This window comes from Myripristis murdjan, chromosome 9, assembly GCF_902150065.1.
Source record: "Myripristis murdjan chromosome 9, fMyrMur1.1, whole genome shotgun sequence".
In the NCBI taxonomy this organism is placed as follows: domain Eukaryota; kingdom Metazoa; phylum Chordata; class Actinopteri; order Holocentriformes; family Holocentridae; genus Myripristis; species Myripristis murdjan.
Window position 1 is genome coordinate 1,301,018 of NC_043988.1, and position 16,547 is coordinate 1,317,564.

At 38.2% G+C, this 16,547-nt stretch overlaps 1 protein-coding gene across 1 annotated transcript; it reads right to left on the bottom strand.

The window, feature by feature from the left end:
• Positions 1 to 6,514: 6,514 nt before the first annotated feature.
• fgf17 (fibroblast growth factor 17) lies at positions 6,515 to 15,422 on the bottom strand. The gene is made up of 5 exons (XM_030060405.1): positions 15,391 to 15,422; positions 15,222 to 15,258; positions 13,945 to 14,122; positions 10,448 to 10,554; positions 6,515 to 6,805 (listed from the first exon to the last, which is right to left on the bottom strand). The coding sequence occupies exons 1-5, from the start codon at positions 15,420 to 15,422 to the stop codon at positions 6,515 to 6,517; spliced, it is 645 nt and encodes a 214-aa protein (XP_029916265.1).
• Between the last annotated feature and the right edge of the window lie 1,125 nt (positions 15,423 to 16,547).

Here is a 16,547-nt window from a genome sequence, read left to right on the forward strand (position 1 = left end):
GCCGTATCCCTACTCGCCCCCCACCTTCCTCCCCACCTCCATCCCACCCCTCCCTCACCTTCTCCCTCCCTAAATAACAGTCACTTCTTTACATTCATGTGTATTTTTATGTATTAAACACAATTCAACAGGTACAATAAACAGCTGTTTTAACATGCCTTAAAGTGCGCTTTGGAAGAGAACATTAACAGCTGTGTTTTTGGAAAGAAAACACTAGAACACTAGTTTCTTGGTGTCCTTGCTGACAGTAAGGTCAGTTATGAACATATGAACGTAACACATTTGAACATTGAACCAAAATACACTTACCCCATACACTTAATAAGCAATTAATATTTATCTATCTATCTATTTATCTATCTATCTATCTATCTATCTATCTATCTATCTATCTATCTATCTAATATTTCATATTTACTTAATATTTAACACATTTAGGCTACAGCCAAAATACACTTATTAAGTGTATGGGGCTTCGGCTCAACTTACCCCTGGCCAAATGACTCAACTTACCCCAGAGCTACCATTTTGACTTTTTTAGTCCCCACAGCTAAAACGGTGCACTTTTATGCTAGGTTTATGACCTCATGTTGTAGCTCATAGATACCACAACTGATGTATAAAACAAATTTAAAATGATCTATTTTGGTCTTAACACAATTCTCATGAAACTGATGATAGACTAAATTCACTTTCAAGAGTAAAAAATGTTTTTTTGGAAATAAATGTCCAACCACTTTACCCATGTGGTTCTTACCTTCACAGACTCCATGAAATGATGCCTTCCTCCTAAATATTTGGTCACACGATCAATATTTTTTACCGTTTCCTAGCAACAGGGGGTGGCTCAACTTACCCTTTGGCTCAACTTACCCCAGTCTCCCTACCATCCCTGTGCCTAAAAAGTCTGCAGTGTCTGATCTAAATGACTACCACCCTGTGGCACTCACCCCCATCCTGATGAAGTGCTTTGAGAAACTGGTTCTCCAGCACATAAAGAACAACATCCCTGCCAGTCTGGACCCTCAGCAGTTTGCATTCAGAACCAACAGATCCACAGAGGATGCCATATCCACTGCTCTCCACTCAGTCTTCACTCACCTGGAGAAAAGCAGCACCTACACCAGAATGCTGTTTGTTGATTTCAGCTCAGCTTTCAACACAATCTCCCCCATGAAGCTGATTGGAAAACTGAACACTCTGGGCATCAGTACCACCCTCTGCAACTGGATACTGGACTTCCTCACAAACAGACCCCAGTCAGTTTGGATTGGCAGTCTCTCCTCTTCCTCTCTAGTGCTCAACACCGGAGCGCCCCAGGGCTGTGTGCTCAGCCCCCTCCTGTTCACGCTGTACACCCACGACTGCAACCCCCAACATGGAGAGAACTCTATTGTGAAGTTCGCAGATGACACCGCCATCATCGGCCGGATTTCCAACAATGATGAGTTTTCATATCGGAAGGAAATCAACCATCTTGCAGAATGGTGCACAGAAAACAACCTTCTGCTCAACGTCAGCAAAACCAAAGAGCTGATAGTTGATTTTAGAAAAAAGGAGGCAAAGACACACAACCCTGTCTACATCAATGGAGCTGAGGTGGAGCAAGTGAGCAGTTTCATGTTCATGGGAATCAACATAACAGAGAACCTGTCATGGACTTCACATATCTCTGCCCTGGTTAAAAAAGCCCAGAAACGGCTGTATTTCTTAAGGAAACTTAAGAAAGCAAAATTCCCACGCCAAGTTCTTGTCAGCTTCTACAAAGGAGCGATTGAAAGCATCTTGACTGGAAACATCACAAACTGGCATGGGATGTGCACGGCCCAGGACAGGAAGACTCTGCAACGAGTGATTAAAACTGCCCAAAACATCATTGGCACCCATCTACCAAGCCTCAGTGACATCGGGGAGGTGAGGTGCCTGCGCAGAGCCAAAAGGATCCTAAAAGACAACACCCACCCCAGCCACAGCCTGTTCACCCTGCTGCCGTCAGGCAAAAGATACAGAAGTATCCGCTGCCGTACCACCAGACTACAGAGCAGCTTCTTCCCTCAGGCTGTGAGACTACTAAATGCACCATCTACACTCCTCCATGTTTAATAATTTTATTTTTTATACAATCAGTTGATCAATCAAGAGGGAACCACACTTTAATTTCATTATACAACCTGTTGTATAATGACCAATAAACTTCCTTGTATCCTTCTATCCTTGTATAATGCCATGCCTGTATTTACTTCCTTACTTTGAGTCATGTTTCCATTTCTTTTTCCATTACCCACAATCCTAACTGCCTCTGCATAAGTTACTCTCTGTTCCATTCTTACTTGTTGAACTTCAATATGCTGCTGTGTGATTTCCACCACAGTTGCAACATTTCACTGGACTGTTGCTCCCTCATTCCCCATAGGCACGCTCTCCTCCCCTTTATCAGGACCAACTTCATCACTGAATTCTAGCAACACTGATGAGCTGTCAACTTTTTCACCATTCCTGAATGCATGCAGCCTTCTGATGCCTGCTGTCACTCCTCCTCCTTTGAACATTTCTTTCAGTTCTCCCACATTTTCTCCCAGGGGAATTCTCAATCTCACTCTCCTAATTCTCTTTCTCTCACCAACTGCTCCTCTTTCTGCTCTTTCTTTCTTGCATACTGCTTAAAGTTTAAGCGCCTTGTTTTTCTGTTCAGCATTCCTGCACTTCACTAGCAGACTGCCATCTCTCAAGACCTTAGCCTTTTCAGTTTCTCATAGAGCTTTCCTCAATCCATTTAATATAATCAAGCTTACAGACTGCATTTCATGTCCTGCTTTAACATTAAGAATGATCTTAAACTCTTCCATCATTAGTTGTTTACATATACTGCGTCTTTCCTCACCTGACAGCCTTAGTGTGTTATTGTTCTTTCTTTTCTTCCCTCCTCCTTTCATATTACCCACAACTCTTGACCATTCAAGTTCCATATCCTCATCCCCTGAAAATCCACCACTGCTAATTTCCATTCTGATCCAGTCACAATCCAGATTATGCCCAAAACCACCAATTCAGAATTTCTGCTCCAATGAAGCTATTTCTATAACAACTTCTACTTTTACCTCTACTTCACCTTCTACTTCAACTTCTACTTCTTCATCTTCTGTCTTGTTGTGTAACGGTGATGTGCAAACAAGAAAAGGGTGCGTTACTGCCACCAACCTGCCAACAATCTAGAGTATGAATTTCTAAGGCATGCCAGTAGTCTGGCATGCATTAGAAAAACAAAACCAAACTCTCATTCTGTTTTTGTGCCATGTGATCTTACATTCTGCAGTAAATATTTGATACATTTATCATCTTCAAAATGTTCTTAATATCAAGTTCTCCTATTTTCTGCAGGCTCATCCTCAACATGTCTTTTCTGATGATATTCACTTTAATTATTAGTCACATTATATACTTGTTTCTTTCTCACCACATACATCACATCTACCAGTTATGCTTTTTAATGAGTAATAATGTGCATGTTTATTGTGCTGTTTAACACCTCTGAGCTCACCAGTGCTCTTCAGTGATTGCGGAGCTAGTGTGTTTACATTTCCATCCCTGTCCACACCTACATGGGTTTTAATCCTCTGTTTTGCAACCTATACAATGAGTTAAAGCTGTAAAAAATGAAGACACACCTATCTTGTCAGAACTGATCAACTCTGCACTGCGTAATTCATTTTCTCAAAGCCATGATCAGTCAAATTATAAAAAAAATTAAAATTACTCTTCTACAGCACAAAAGTTAGAAGAAGTATACATGAAGTAATAATAATCCTAAAAAACTAGATAAGAAAATTAAAAATAGAAAAAATAAAAAATAAAACTAGAAAATTAAAGAGTTACCTTAAACTATGAAATATATAAATGGACTGCATTTTTATAGTGCTTTTCTAGTCTACTGACCACTCAAAGCGCTTTACAATATTTGCCTCACATTCACACACTGATGGCAGAGGCTGCCATGCAAGGCGCCTGGCTGTCCATCAGGGGCGGTGAGGGGTTCAGTGTCTTGCTCAAGGATACTTCGACACACTCTGGAGGAGCTGGGTATTGAACCAGGAACCCTCCAGTTACCGGACAACTGCTCTACCTCCTGAGCCATGTCGCCCCATAAATATATCATAAAAAAGAAATTTATGCAGCATTGGAAAGCTTATGCCCATTTTTAGACAAATAAGAGTCTATGGTTTCTGACAAACAAAAATTGTACCTTCAGTGATAAAAGTCGCAATTTTTTTTTCTTTTTTGAAGGAAATAAAGGAAACTTCCTATTCACTGTAGTTTGCTGCACTTTTCTTTATGGAACTCTAGTTGATTGTGTCGCAGTCCTGTGCATCATGTTTGGCTTTTGCTTCCCTTTGTTTTTGGTTTGGTTCTGCGTGTCCCTCCTGTGCTCCTGGAAGCCACACTTGTTTTTCCCCTGCACACCTGCCCTGCTGTAGCCTCATCAGCCCTGCCCCTTGTCTGCTTGTTCATTTGCCCTCTCCTAACCAATCAGCTTCATTCCTTATGTTCTCAGCAATCTTTTAGGATGACTTTTACAGGGTGTGAACTAACTCTCCTAATTCTTAGTGACATTTCTCCCATTTCTTCTGACACTGGTGGTAGTTTAAAGGCATTCTGAGTGTCTGTGTTTGCCTAGTGTCTAACTTTTTGAGGTTCCATTTCAGCTGCTAAGAAGGAAAGCCAGCTATAAAATGTCCCCCTTAAGAGCTATGCCTGTTTTCTGTCAAATTACAAATACTGTACGGAAGAATGCTGTTAATGTAAACTTACTCCCAGTATAATTCTATCATCATTATTCTTGCTGTTTTGTTTCAATATGTTTGAAGTTTGGTAACGCAGCTTCTCACTTAATCATCTGGAGAAAGAAGCTGCCCACCTGAGGAAAGACGCCTCCATGGAGGAGCTTACTCCACTTTACCAAACTTGATTTTTTTCCTGCCTCATACTGTTTATTCTACCCGTATTGTTAAATTTTAGTCAATCTCTCTTTAAAATCAAAAATGAAGATACCCTAACACATAGGACTGTAATGCAGCTCACAAATAAAATTCAACAGTCCATATAACCCACAGGCCTATTAAGTCTCACAAATAACCTCATGAAACATGCTTGTCATGTAAGTTGCAGTACATTTTTTCCCCAGCAGATGACGATATACACTTCGTAGTGTGAGCATCCTATCCAGTGCCGTTCCTGGACATTCAGGGGCCTTTGGTAAATATCATTTGGGGACCGCTACATTTTACTATGAATAGATCCAAAAGAATAGGAATAGGTCCAAAAGATGAACAACCTGAAAGGTTTTATTTCACTCTCTGAACGAAATTCACGTTGGCACTTTTCCTGTGATATAATTTTAAATATAAAACTAAAATTAATTATGAATATAGTTTTTATGTGTTTTATTAGTTTTAATCATTCTAATCATTCATTGGATTTTTTGCTAATAGGCTGGTAATTTTCGAGTAATTTTTTGGCTACTCTGATAATAATTTTCTTGTAATTTCTTACAGATTTTTGCTGATTTTCTATTTGTTTTCTTGTCTTTTTGACGTGTGTGTGTATGTTTGTGCGTGTGTATGTGTGTATGCAAATTTTCATGTCATTTTCTTGTCATTTTTTGTACTAATGTTCACACATTTTTATATATTTTCTCCCCAAAATATCAAAAAAAAAAAAAAAAAAAAAAAAAAAAAAGAGAAAAATAGCAAAAAACTTACTGGAACATTGGTAAAAAAATGTGAACTATAACTATATTATAATAACTGAAATTATATATTTAAAAGTCAGATCAGTGCAAGCTGGATTGATGTTGAAGTTTTAGGCATTTGGAAACTGCATGAAAAGGTTCACCAAGGGCCCATGCTCCCAACAAGAGAGGACTCATTTATCCCCTAAACAATATCAAATATTTGCATAAAGGAAATATAGTAACCAGTTAGGAGGAAATTTATGCTTTTAACCAAGTAAAACTCCATTACAAGTTGCTAGTTGCTAGTTCTATTTCCATGCTTGGTAGGTAGAGGTCAGAAATTTTCATTTCTTTGCAGGAAGTTTTGTGAGTCATTGACAAATGTACAGAGCCTGCCTCATTTTGTTTGAATACATATTCAACATTTCTTTCAGTGTGAGAGTGGTGGAGGGGAGAGCCCATGAAGTCTGTGTCCCATGGCTCCATGCTCCTACGACCCGGCCCTGCTTCTTACACTGAGCCAGGATCTGAAGGTAAAACACAGCACTAACCAAGCACAACATCTTTATTGCCATCCTTCCCCAACGGTCAACACATACACACAACACAGGACTATTAAATATAATCCATCTGCTTTACTTTGTTTCAGTATGTACATATGATCATTTTACAAAATATTACTTTAAATTTTTGGCATTTTAACCATGTTTTTACCTATCAAAAATATACAAAAATAAAATCACATCTGTTTCTTCCTGTTTCACAGTAACGTAAGTCCTTTTTTCATTAGGAAGAGGCTTGTGATTTCCTGTTCCGCTTTGCTCGACGGGTGGCCGTAAATCGGATGAACTCAAAGTGTTTGGTTTGGTCCGTGTTGGGGAAGGGGGGCGGGCCTTTGTGCAGCCTCTTTATGAAATGAACCTCTCTCTGGTTCTCCCTTGTCCTGGAGGCTTTAATGGGCCTCCCTTTCCTGGTGAAAGCCACATACCAGCCCTCATACTTGGCATTCTGGAAGGCAGTGTAATTGTTCTCCAGCACAATCTCTGTGAAGATACAATCCCGGCTCCGGCCATTGGGCTGGAACAGAAAAGGTGCCTTGAGTTAGAGCTAACTCACAGCAAAAGACAGGTACACTGCACAAAATCTCCATCTTCACCAGTCATTTAGCATCATATTCATTTTTTTTTTTAAATTGATTTTTCTTAAAACAAGGTTTAAAGAAAATGTCAGTGAGATGAGATGATCCCATTTGTGGCAATGCAGCTTCATATTGAAACAAGGCAGAGTAAGCCCAGTAGAATCAAGAGGATGACACCTGATTCAAGAAAATTCAGGAAAATAGTTGATTTGCATTGGAGCAAATGGGACTCATCCTACTAGCAGAATTTTTTCAGACGTTAACACTGACGATGAGATGAGATGATGAGTTTTAGTATATACACATTTAACAAAATGTCAAACGGTCAGATGATGGTACTCAGGAATCAAATACCAATAGCAATTGGAATTTTCAGGCTAGTGGTGTTTTATCACATCTGGGTCACAAACCACATCTATGTCCTACAGCTAAGTCACACAAACTCAAAAAGCAGAGGATGAATGATGCACATAGGTGTCTGAAATATCTTAGCTCTTACCAGTTGAAGGCCTTTTAAGTTTCAGAGCCATATAACTTAGAGGTTTAGTGCCATGACGACACATTTGTGGCCACATTTCCTTCTTTCAGTTAAGTCATATGGATCTAGAATGTATTTACAGTTGTGGCAGCCAACTGCCACGGTACAACCAAAGCCAACATACAGAGGTGCTCGAGACTGCTGTGAGACAGACAAAAGAGTGCAGTACAGTCTTGTGTCCATTGGGGGCAGTGCTGAGCACTTGCTTAACAGAGTAGAATATATGGAGGTCAATGGCGCTAGATGCTATAAAATGATCACTAGATACCAAATATTTGGCGGTAACTGGACTAATAAATATATGTATCCAATAAACATATAATAAGCTGATGTGAAATTGATGGCTGTAAAATGATGGCAGAAGATTTCTACTGGCATTGAGGCTATGTGATGTTGACTGGTTGCATAAAAGCAACCAGTCAGCATCACTCCTACATTGTTCGAAATTTCGTTCATCTAAGCACACAGAAATCTTCTTAACCTGCGTCTGCTCATTTTCACCAACTCACAGTAAAAAAGGTTTTCAGTCAAAGCAGATTTTATTGAAAAATCCCATTGACCACTGCTCATTTAACTCCGTTTAGCCCAGTTTTAGCGCTCTGTGTTGCTCCCTGGAGGTAGAACCATATATTTTTGTATATGGAATATGTTCTTTGTAGACTGGTTGAACCCTAATTTCCTTCCTTGGCATGTCATTAACATGTAAAATATCAAAATAAAATGTTTACAAAGGGAAAGTGATAACGACACCCACTCCCCTATGCTTAAACGGGATAATAACCAAAATATCCTCTTCAAGAGAATGTTACTTTCATCACATCTCAGAACACTTCTCAAGACAATATACACTCAATGGTCAACATGAACAGTCTAATGCAATCCAATACAACTGCTTTGCCATAAAGTTTCCTTTTCTGATGCCTTCAATGTTCAGGTTGTTTTCTTGTCACAGTCACTTCTATGTTTGGCATTGAGCTCATATTTAGTGCTGCTGTTGGACGGGACTGCTTTTTATTGAGAGCTGTTTCCAATATTCTGTCCCCCCTCATGTATATAAATAGGGAGGACAAAAAAAAATTGAAACACCTCTTAATATAATGCAGTCCAGTACAAGACCTCCGCAAACTACAACCTCAATAATAAACATATAAGTAAATTTACACATTTTCCATAATTTCAACAAAAACTGAACGTTTTAATTTTTCTTAAAAGGTAAAATGTATTGCAGAGCTGTTGCATTGGACTGCATTAGACTGTACAGGTGGAACTCATAAAGTAGACATTGTGTGTATGACAAAAAGTATAGCTTGATCCTCTTGGCTCATGTGTCTGAAGTTTATATAAGCCATGATCAGCTCATTATCAGCAGATGTTACCAAGGTCTCACTTCACTACTTCTAAAAGATTGTGAAAATGGATTAATGGCCTCTCATAACAGCCAACCATGTGAATACATCTTTTCCATTTCCATGAAGGAAGTGGAGGGAGGGGGGGGGGGGGCGGTCAGCTGTGGGCCACTCTCACAGGGAAGAGTGGGCATCTATCACCGACTCCTGAGAGGATTCCTTTTTTCCAGCACATCATGCCCCGGGATGAATGACAAGCCATGAGACTACAATGACAATGGAGCCTGACTGAAGCTTGAGTATGAGCTGCCTATTTTGGCGGATGTGAGATCTCAAAAGGTGAAGCCCAGGCAAAGACTGCAAGCCTACTGAAGGAGCACCAGTGGAAACTGGCTGCACTTAACTGGATTTGAGTTTGTACACAGCAAAGTTTCCAGTGCTAAGTGCTGATTGTGTTGAAGTGTATTGAGGTTGTTTATCTAGTCATAGAGCCAAATCCAAGAATCCAGAGACATTCCCGTTCAACATAGCTTTTCCACAGTGCTTCTTTTTATTATTTAAAGCTGCATTATACAAAATTGCATGTTGGTTACAGTGAGAACCTTAAGACTCAACTGACAAAACACATGGAATAAGGACATTATTTATTTATTTTTTTCAGGCTGATGGTGAGATATAGGCTCAACCACCACCTTTCCCATCTGGGATGATAAAGTTTACTGAACTGAATGTTATGTCCTGACTCCAAATTTTTTGTCAGTTAAATCTAGAGGGTCCTCACTTTGGTGCAATTTTGCATAGTGCTCCTTTAATTTAATCTAATTTCATTATTGTTTTTGTTTATTTTCATTTTAGCCTTTTTCTTTCATTTATTTCTAAAATTTTGCCCCTCTCTTCCAGTGCAGTGTCAGAAGCTTGCATTTTGGACGTTGGCACTCATGCGTACACCATGACCGGTGTTCTAGTTTTTTGGTCAGAAATATTGGGTAACCATAGCAACCTGACAAAATGGAAGCCATTACACACCTTAACAAATCATGACTTGCAAACTCACCCAGTAATGGTAGTTACAAGTTTGAAGTGGCGTTCATGTGCTTGTAAACTCATAAATACTGTGAATATAATGTTCCTATGATAGCATATTAGGGCCATTGGATGGGGGGAAAAAATCATGGATGTGAAAGAGGAGTAATATTCCAAGAAGAAAATTCAGAATTCTCAAGATTAAAGTCTTAAATTTACAAGAACAAATCAGAAACTCTGAGATTAAAGTTGTACTTTTTTTTCTTGTAAATTTGTGACTTTATAATCTCAGAATTTTCAAGGTTTTTTTTCTCATGAATATGCAAGTTTTTTCTCATAAATTTACAGCGTATGAGTTTTTTTCTCTCAGAACATCACCTCATCCACGCACACAATGGCCCTAATACACTGTCGTATGTTACTGATGAGCACTTGAAGGCACTATCATGTCTATACTGTACTATAGAGGAGCTGTGTAGGTATGAGGATTATTGTAGATGGTTGTTCCTATGCTTAAATACAATCACTGTTCTTGATAGATTGTAGTTAGGTTGTAGAGGTTGTTGCTTTTTTCTTCTTCTTTCTCTCTTTAATGTTCTCTTCTGTTTATGTGTAAATCAAATTGCATTTGATTGTACCAAATATGCATTAGTTTGCTTTGATTTATGACATACTTTTCCGACAAGCTTCCCCTTCCGGTTCATGCAGAGGTAACGGCCACTTTCTGCTCCTCTTATCCTCACTCGACTGCCAAACGTATCCGTTTCTACAAAGAGACGAGCTGTTAAAAAGAGAGACAGAGAGAGCGAGAGAGAGAGAGAGAGAGAGAGAGAGAGAGAGAGAGAGAGAGAGAGAGAGAGAGAGAGAGAAGAAAGAAGTTTAAGAGCTGCAAAATAACCAAAAATAACCACAAAACACCCTGCAGTTACAGAACAAGACAGTAAAGACAAACATGTAGACAGTGACACCAGCTGTAGTCTGCACTTTTGGTCTTTTATAAATAATATATAAAAGACCAATCATAAGTAAATATAGCTCAAAGTGTGCATCAGCTTTGATTCAAATCTACTCCAAAGCAGACACAAGCTGCAGCAGGGATATTACTGGCTGTGGTCACATTTTTGCCTCTTTCCAGTGATGCTGATGCATAAATGAGAATAACTACAGTATTTTTATTGCCTCACTGACAAAATGCACAAACTCTCTAAAACACATAGCATCCCAGAAATTGGCTACCATGTCATGAGTCCATTTAGAGACTGGAAATTATCAGTAAAGTATGCACTGTGAGGGAGTGGGTGAGTTTCTGGCTAATCAGATTAACTTAAGCTCATCTTTCTATCTCCTCAGGCAACAGTATCTCCTGTCTGTAAAGTTGTTTTGTGTTACTTATTTTTAACCCTTGACCAAAAATGTGAAAAATATTACAATAAAATTTTCAGAAAATTGCCATAAAATAACCCACATCTTTGAAAAAATACAACAGTATGAGGACAATAAAATGATCAAAACTGTAGAACTATGTAAGAATTGTGTAAAATATCAAAAGAACATTACTATAAAATTATCACAAAATTAACAAGTACTTTTGTTTTAAACAATGCAAGGAACTTACCATTCAAAACAAACAAAAATAGGATAAAAAATACATTAAAATGTTGCAATTTATTGTAAAATTACTCTAAAACTACATCAAAAAGGCAAAAAATATAATAAAATTAGGAAAAAGTATGAAATATTACAAGAAATTGCTAATAAATAAATAAAAAGAGTGTTTTTAAGGTGAAAGGAGGTGAAATAAAACCTTTCAAAATGAGGGCCCGTCCATGGGCTACCTTGGACTGAAAGGGTTAAAAGTATCACAATTTGGTGTAAATTTGTAGTACTAACCATGTTATGAGGTAATAAATGTTTTTCAAGGGTGGCTGTATGAAGTGAAACTACATCTGCATAATTTTCAAATGGTCATACTACATACCTTTTACTTCCTGTAAAAGCAGAAAGTCCTTTATACCTTTCAAGTAACACTTTATCATATCGGAGTTGGAGGATACCAAACAAAATAAAATGAAATAAAATAAATACAAAAAAAAAAAAAGCCAGGATCAAATCAGTGTTTAGGAGGAAAGGATGCAGTCAAACCTCAAAACCAATCAACCATATTTACACATATTCTTTTGTCAAACTGCTGCAGAGGACCCCTCTAGACTCCCTGCAGAACTCCGCTTGTGCACAGAAGCTCACACTGATTGGAGCAAATTGTTCTACAAGGTTCATTTAAAAGGCTATCTTGGGTGAAGTCAAATTACATACTGACGGTTTCTACTGGGAGTGGACATGAGGAACTTCTCCTGGTTTCAGGTGGGGCTCCTGAAATGCACCACAACCATTGCTTTGAATAACTAAATGTTATCATGCAGCATTGAAGAGCTTTAACAGCCTTGGAATACACAATCTCCAGTGAATTTGTCCTGATTGCCATCTCAGTTAATTATGGCCATTGGGCATTACAACAGCAATGTGTATTGGGCCATGGAAACAAAAGCCTTGGCCTAATCAGCCGCTAATTTGCCAGACAACAGTTTGGATACAGCGGGGAGGCTGAATTAACATATAGGCCTAAAAACACCTCACAGAGGGTGGAACAGAGGGTGAGACTCCTGCTTGGACCCTAACAGCCCCCAGTAGGGCCCCTGAAGCAGCATCACAAAATGTATTCTTGGAAGGGATCCCCAGATGGAGCAGCAACCCCCCTCTGAATCTTGAATTCCTCAGAAACTATATCTATCTATCTATCTATCTATCTATCTATCTATAGATATAGATATAGATATTGATACAGTGGTGGAAAAAAGTTTTTTTGCATTAACAAATCACTCTTAGGTCTTCAAGTGCAATTTCTTTTAGTACAGTCACAGCCAAAATACTAAACAAATCCTTAAAAAGCCATTAAAAACTTTAAATTGATTGGTTCCATAAAAATACATAAGAAATTTTGAGTATTGGGTCATTTTGGTCCCAGTGATGAAGGTCGTTCTTTTTATTAAAAGACACATTTTTTGTTGCCAAGCTTCATGTCTATATAAAGCAGCACATCTGAAAGTTCTTCAGACACAAAAATGGCTAAAACAAGGAACCTAACGCCCTAACACCTGAAGATAAAGATTACACTGTCAAGAATTTAGTTTGGTTAGTTTTTCTTGTAAACAATAAACAAAAAATATAATTTGTATTTGTTTGTATCTGTCTAATGCAGCCACACCTTTTGAAACACAAAAAAGATTTTTCCACAAACATTTCATGATAATATTTGAGACTGTCAGATTGTGTAAAATTTTAAGGGTGTCCGAAAACTTTTTTCCACCACTGTACACACACACACACACACACACACACACACATATATATATATATATATATATATATATATATATGTACGTATGTGTGTGTGTGTGTTTGTGTATGAGTGCGCGCACATATACATAAACAAATTTCTTCTGCTAATTTTCTTGCATTTTTTTTCTCATTTTGGAGAATTTCCTGTTTTTTTTTTTAATTTGTTGTATTTTTTATTTTTCCAATTTCACTCTACTTGTAATTCTTTTTTTTTTTTTTTTTTTTTTTTTTTCAAATTTTGGGGGTATTTTATTGTAATGCTATGGTAATTTTCCTGTCATTTCATTTCAATATGCATCGATAATAATTATAAATATAGTGTTCTGGTCATGGGTCTGGTTCTGTTCAAATTTTTGTTTTATTGTAATGTTTAGCTGTTTATTTCATTTTTTTCTTGTTTTTATTCATTCATTCATTCATTTAAAATTTTGTGCTAATTGAATTTTAAACAAGGATCTCCCATAATTTTATTCGTGTAAATGCTGAGAGCCCTCACCTATCAAGGGACACTTAATCATGTTGGAGTTGCAGGATACCAATAAAATAAAATTAAATAAAATTAAATAAAATGAAAAATCCTAGGACCATGTTTGAGTTTAGGGGGAAAGGATGCAGTGAAACCTCCAAACAAATCAGCTGTTCACACATATTCCTCAGCTGCAGGAGACCCCTGTAGGCTCCCTGCAGAACTCCGCTGGCATGCGGAATCACGAACTGATTGAAGCAAATTGTTGTACAAGGTTCATTTAAAAGCAGGCACCAGGTCAGCTCTTACCGTAAATATTTCCATCCTCAGCTGTGGCAGTGACCCTTTTGCCCTGAATCTGGACGTGTTTCCCGCTGGTGCGGCTGTAGAGCTGGTAAACCCTGACCTGCCTGCGGCTGAGCTGGTCCGTCACTGCGCCCTGCGTCCTCACATACTGGTTAAAATTAGGAGACGGGTGATTCTCCCCCTTTTTATGCAAAGGGAAAAATAAAATCACATATCTTTTCCATCTAACCTGGGATAAAAAGATAATGTAGGCTATAAACCAAATAGCCAACAGGAAGTAGCCTACATCTGGTCTTGATAAGAAGCGTATGCCTACCGTATGGGGAAACAAACAAACAAACAAACATGCAAATAAATAAATAAAATTCCTATAGATCCTTGTTCTTTATGTAGGCTATTTGTCTGTAGTGATTTCATGTTGACCTTATCTTAATTTACGAATTTTTTCATCTGCTATGGTTTACTACAGCCTATCCGTATACAGGAATATAGTAAACTTTAAATTATTCCCACGGTCTATCAGCAGTTCTCAACACTGAACTTTATAGTGCCCAGCATTATAGTGTTTCAATAATATTTCTATAATATCTCGAGAAGTCCTTACTTTTTGCAAACCTGTGCAACTAAATGGTTTATAATAACCGTTCACTCTCTACGATATCTATATATTTTTTTAAATTCTCATGGTAACACTATAGCCCAATAAAGCGATAATATTCCTTTAGAAACTTGGGAGGTTCTGTTGACCTCGATAGTGACTTTATCACACTGCATACTATTTTTTATCTCCTATTATATCACTCGCTCGTAATATTCCTGTAATATGTCTACAGATAGCCGCTTTTTGCGTGTCTGTAGAACTAAACTGTTTATTATAGCCTAACCATAACACTCAGTGTGTGTGTGTGTGTGTGTGTGTGTGTGTGTGTGTGTGTGTGTGTTTTGTCATTACCTCTACTGTATCACTACATTATTCCTTTAGCAACTTCTAGAAACTCAATAATGACTCTAAAGTGATTTTATCCATCTTCATATTATTATTATCTGTTATGACATCACTAGCCTATAAATTTCTAAGATATTCTTTTGACGAATCATAGCCTGTATTTTGCAGGGACGTTTGAAATATCCCTCTAAAATGAATTACGGCATCGGATGCTTTTATTGGCTAATACTTTTCAACCAATATAAACATTTATACAAAAGGTATTAACTAAAAAAAAAAAAAAAAAAAAAAAAATCAGCAGAAAATCGAGTAAATAACTTTCCAGTGGTCTTACCTGAGCATGACACCACAGCACGAAAAAATTAAATGATCTGCAGAAGTAACAAAGAAAGGATTATTATTATTATGTGGCATTCCATAATCATTATCTATCTTATCTGTAAAAAAAAAAAAAAAAATCAGTCTTGTAGCAACGTCTCCCCCCACTACCTCAGTCGTCTTACATGTAAATACAGCGCTGATTTATTCCATACATTCTCCTTATTTCCGATCAAGAAATGGTTTCATGAGGCAGATAAATCCCAGAAAGATGCGGCAAATCCACCGTAGCTCCCAGGGTTTTTCATATGCACACTTGACCTGTCCATCCACACCAAAGTCTCTGATCCAAGCTCCTCTCACACTTTTTCGCCCTCACACTGAACAAAAATCTGATCCAGCTGACCAGCTGTTGGGAAGCCCTTTTGAAAAACTCCGTGTCGTTTATTACAGGGAGAGCCGCCGACTTCCATTCTATTTCTTCATCATTCTACATCATTTGCGTAAAATGTGAGGGATCCCGGGTCAATGCACGTCTGCTGGGTTAATTCCAGGTTTTGAAAAGCCCTCTGTCTCACCAGGATGAGGCCGCTCACTGGTTAAATGTTGAAAGGCAAAGACCCTCCCTGAAATTTTTGTATTGTGGGTGGGCAGAGCAACAGGACCCCTACGATGATTTAATAGGGCGAGGCAGAAATGAAGGTAAATTAACTAACAATCTGCAAAATGCAGGAACAAAAGTTAATGTCCAAATGTCCAAATGAAGCTTCAGGAGAGACCGGCCTGTGTGATCTACACTGTCCTCACCTCTCTCTCTAATGTATTTAAACCATTATTGCAGCATTGTATTTAAAAGTGAGTAGCCTAATGGCACCTTATGTGTATGGCAATTAGGTGTTAAAGACACCATTGACACCCCACCCCTCCCCACCTTTTAGAAGATAACAGGTCACACTTCCACTTCATGTAATGCACCTCAAAACAAATCATTTAGACAAAAGGCTCGTTTCATCTTTAGATAATAAACAATCAGCATCCCAAGATGAACGGCTTAGTATTTGAAAGCCAGTCATTTCCAGGCTTTAATTGGATTTGGTTTGAAAATACTTGATTATAAGAATAGAATAGAATAGCATAGAATGGACATGGCCAACAATATGGTAATTTATCTGCATTCTGATAGCTGCAGAAAGCAGATGAAGCATATAGTTTGCATCCATGCACAACAGTGTAACGTGAAGCCTCAAGTGCCCCATCTTGCCCCAATCACATTCTCTTGCCCCCCCACCCCCTCCCACCCCTGTGGAGGGGCAGTAAAGTTGTAAAACCCAGCAGTTAAGCA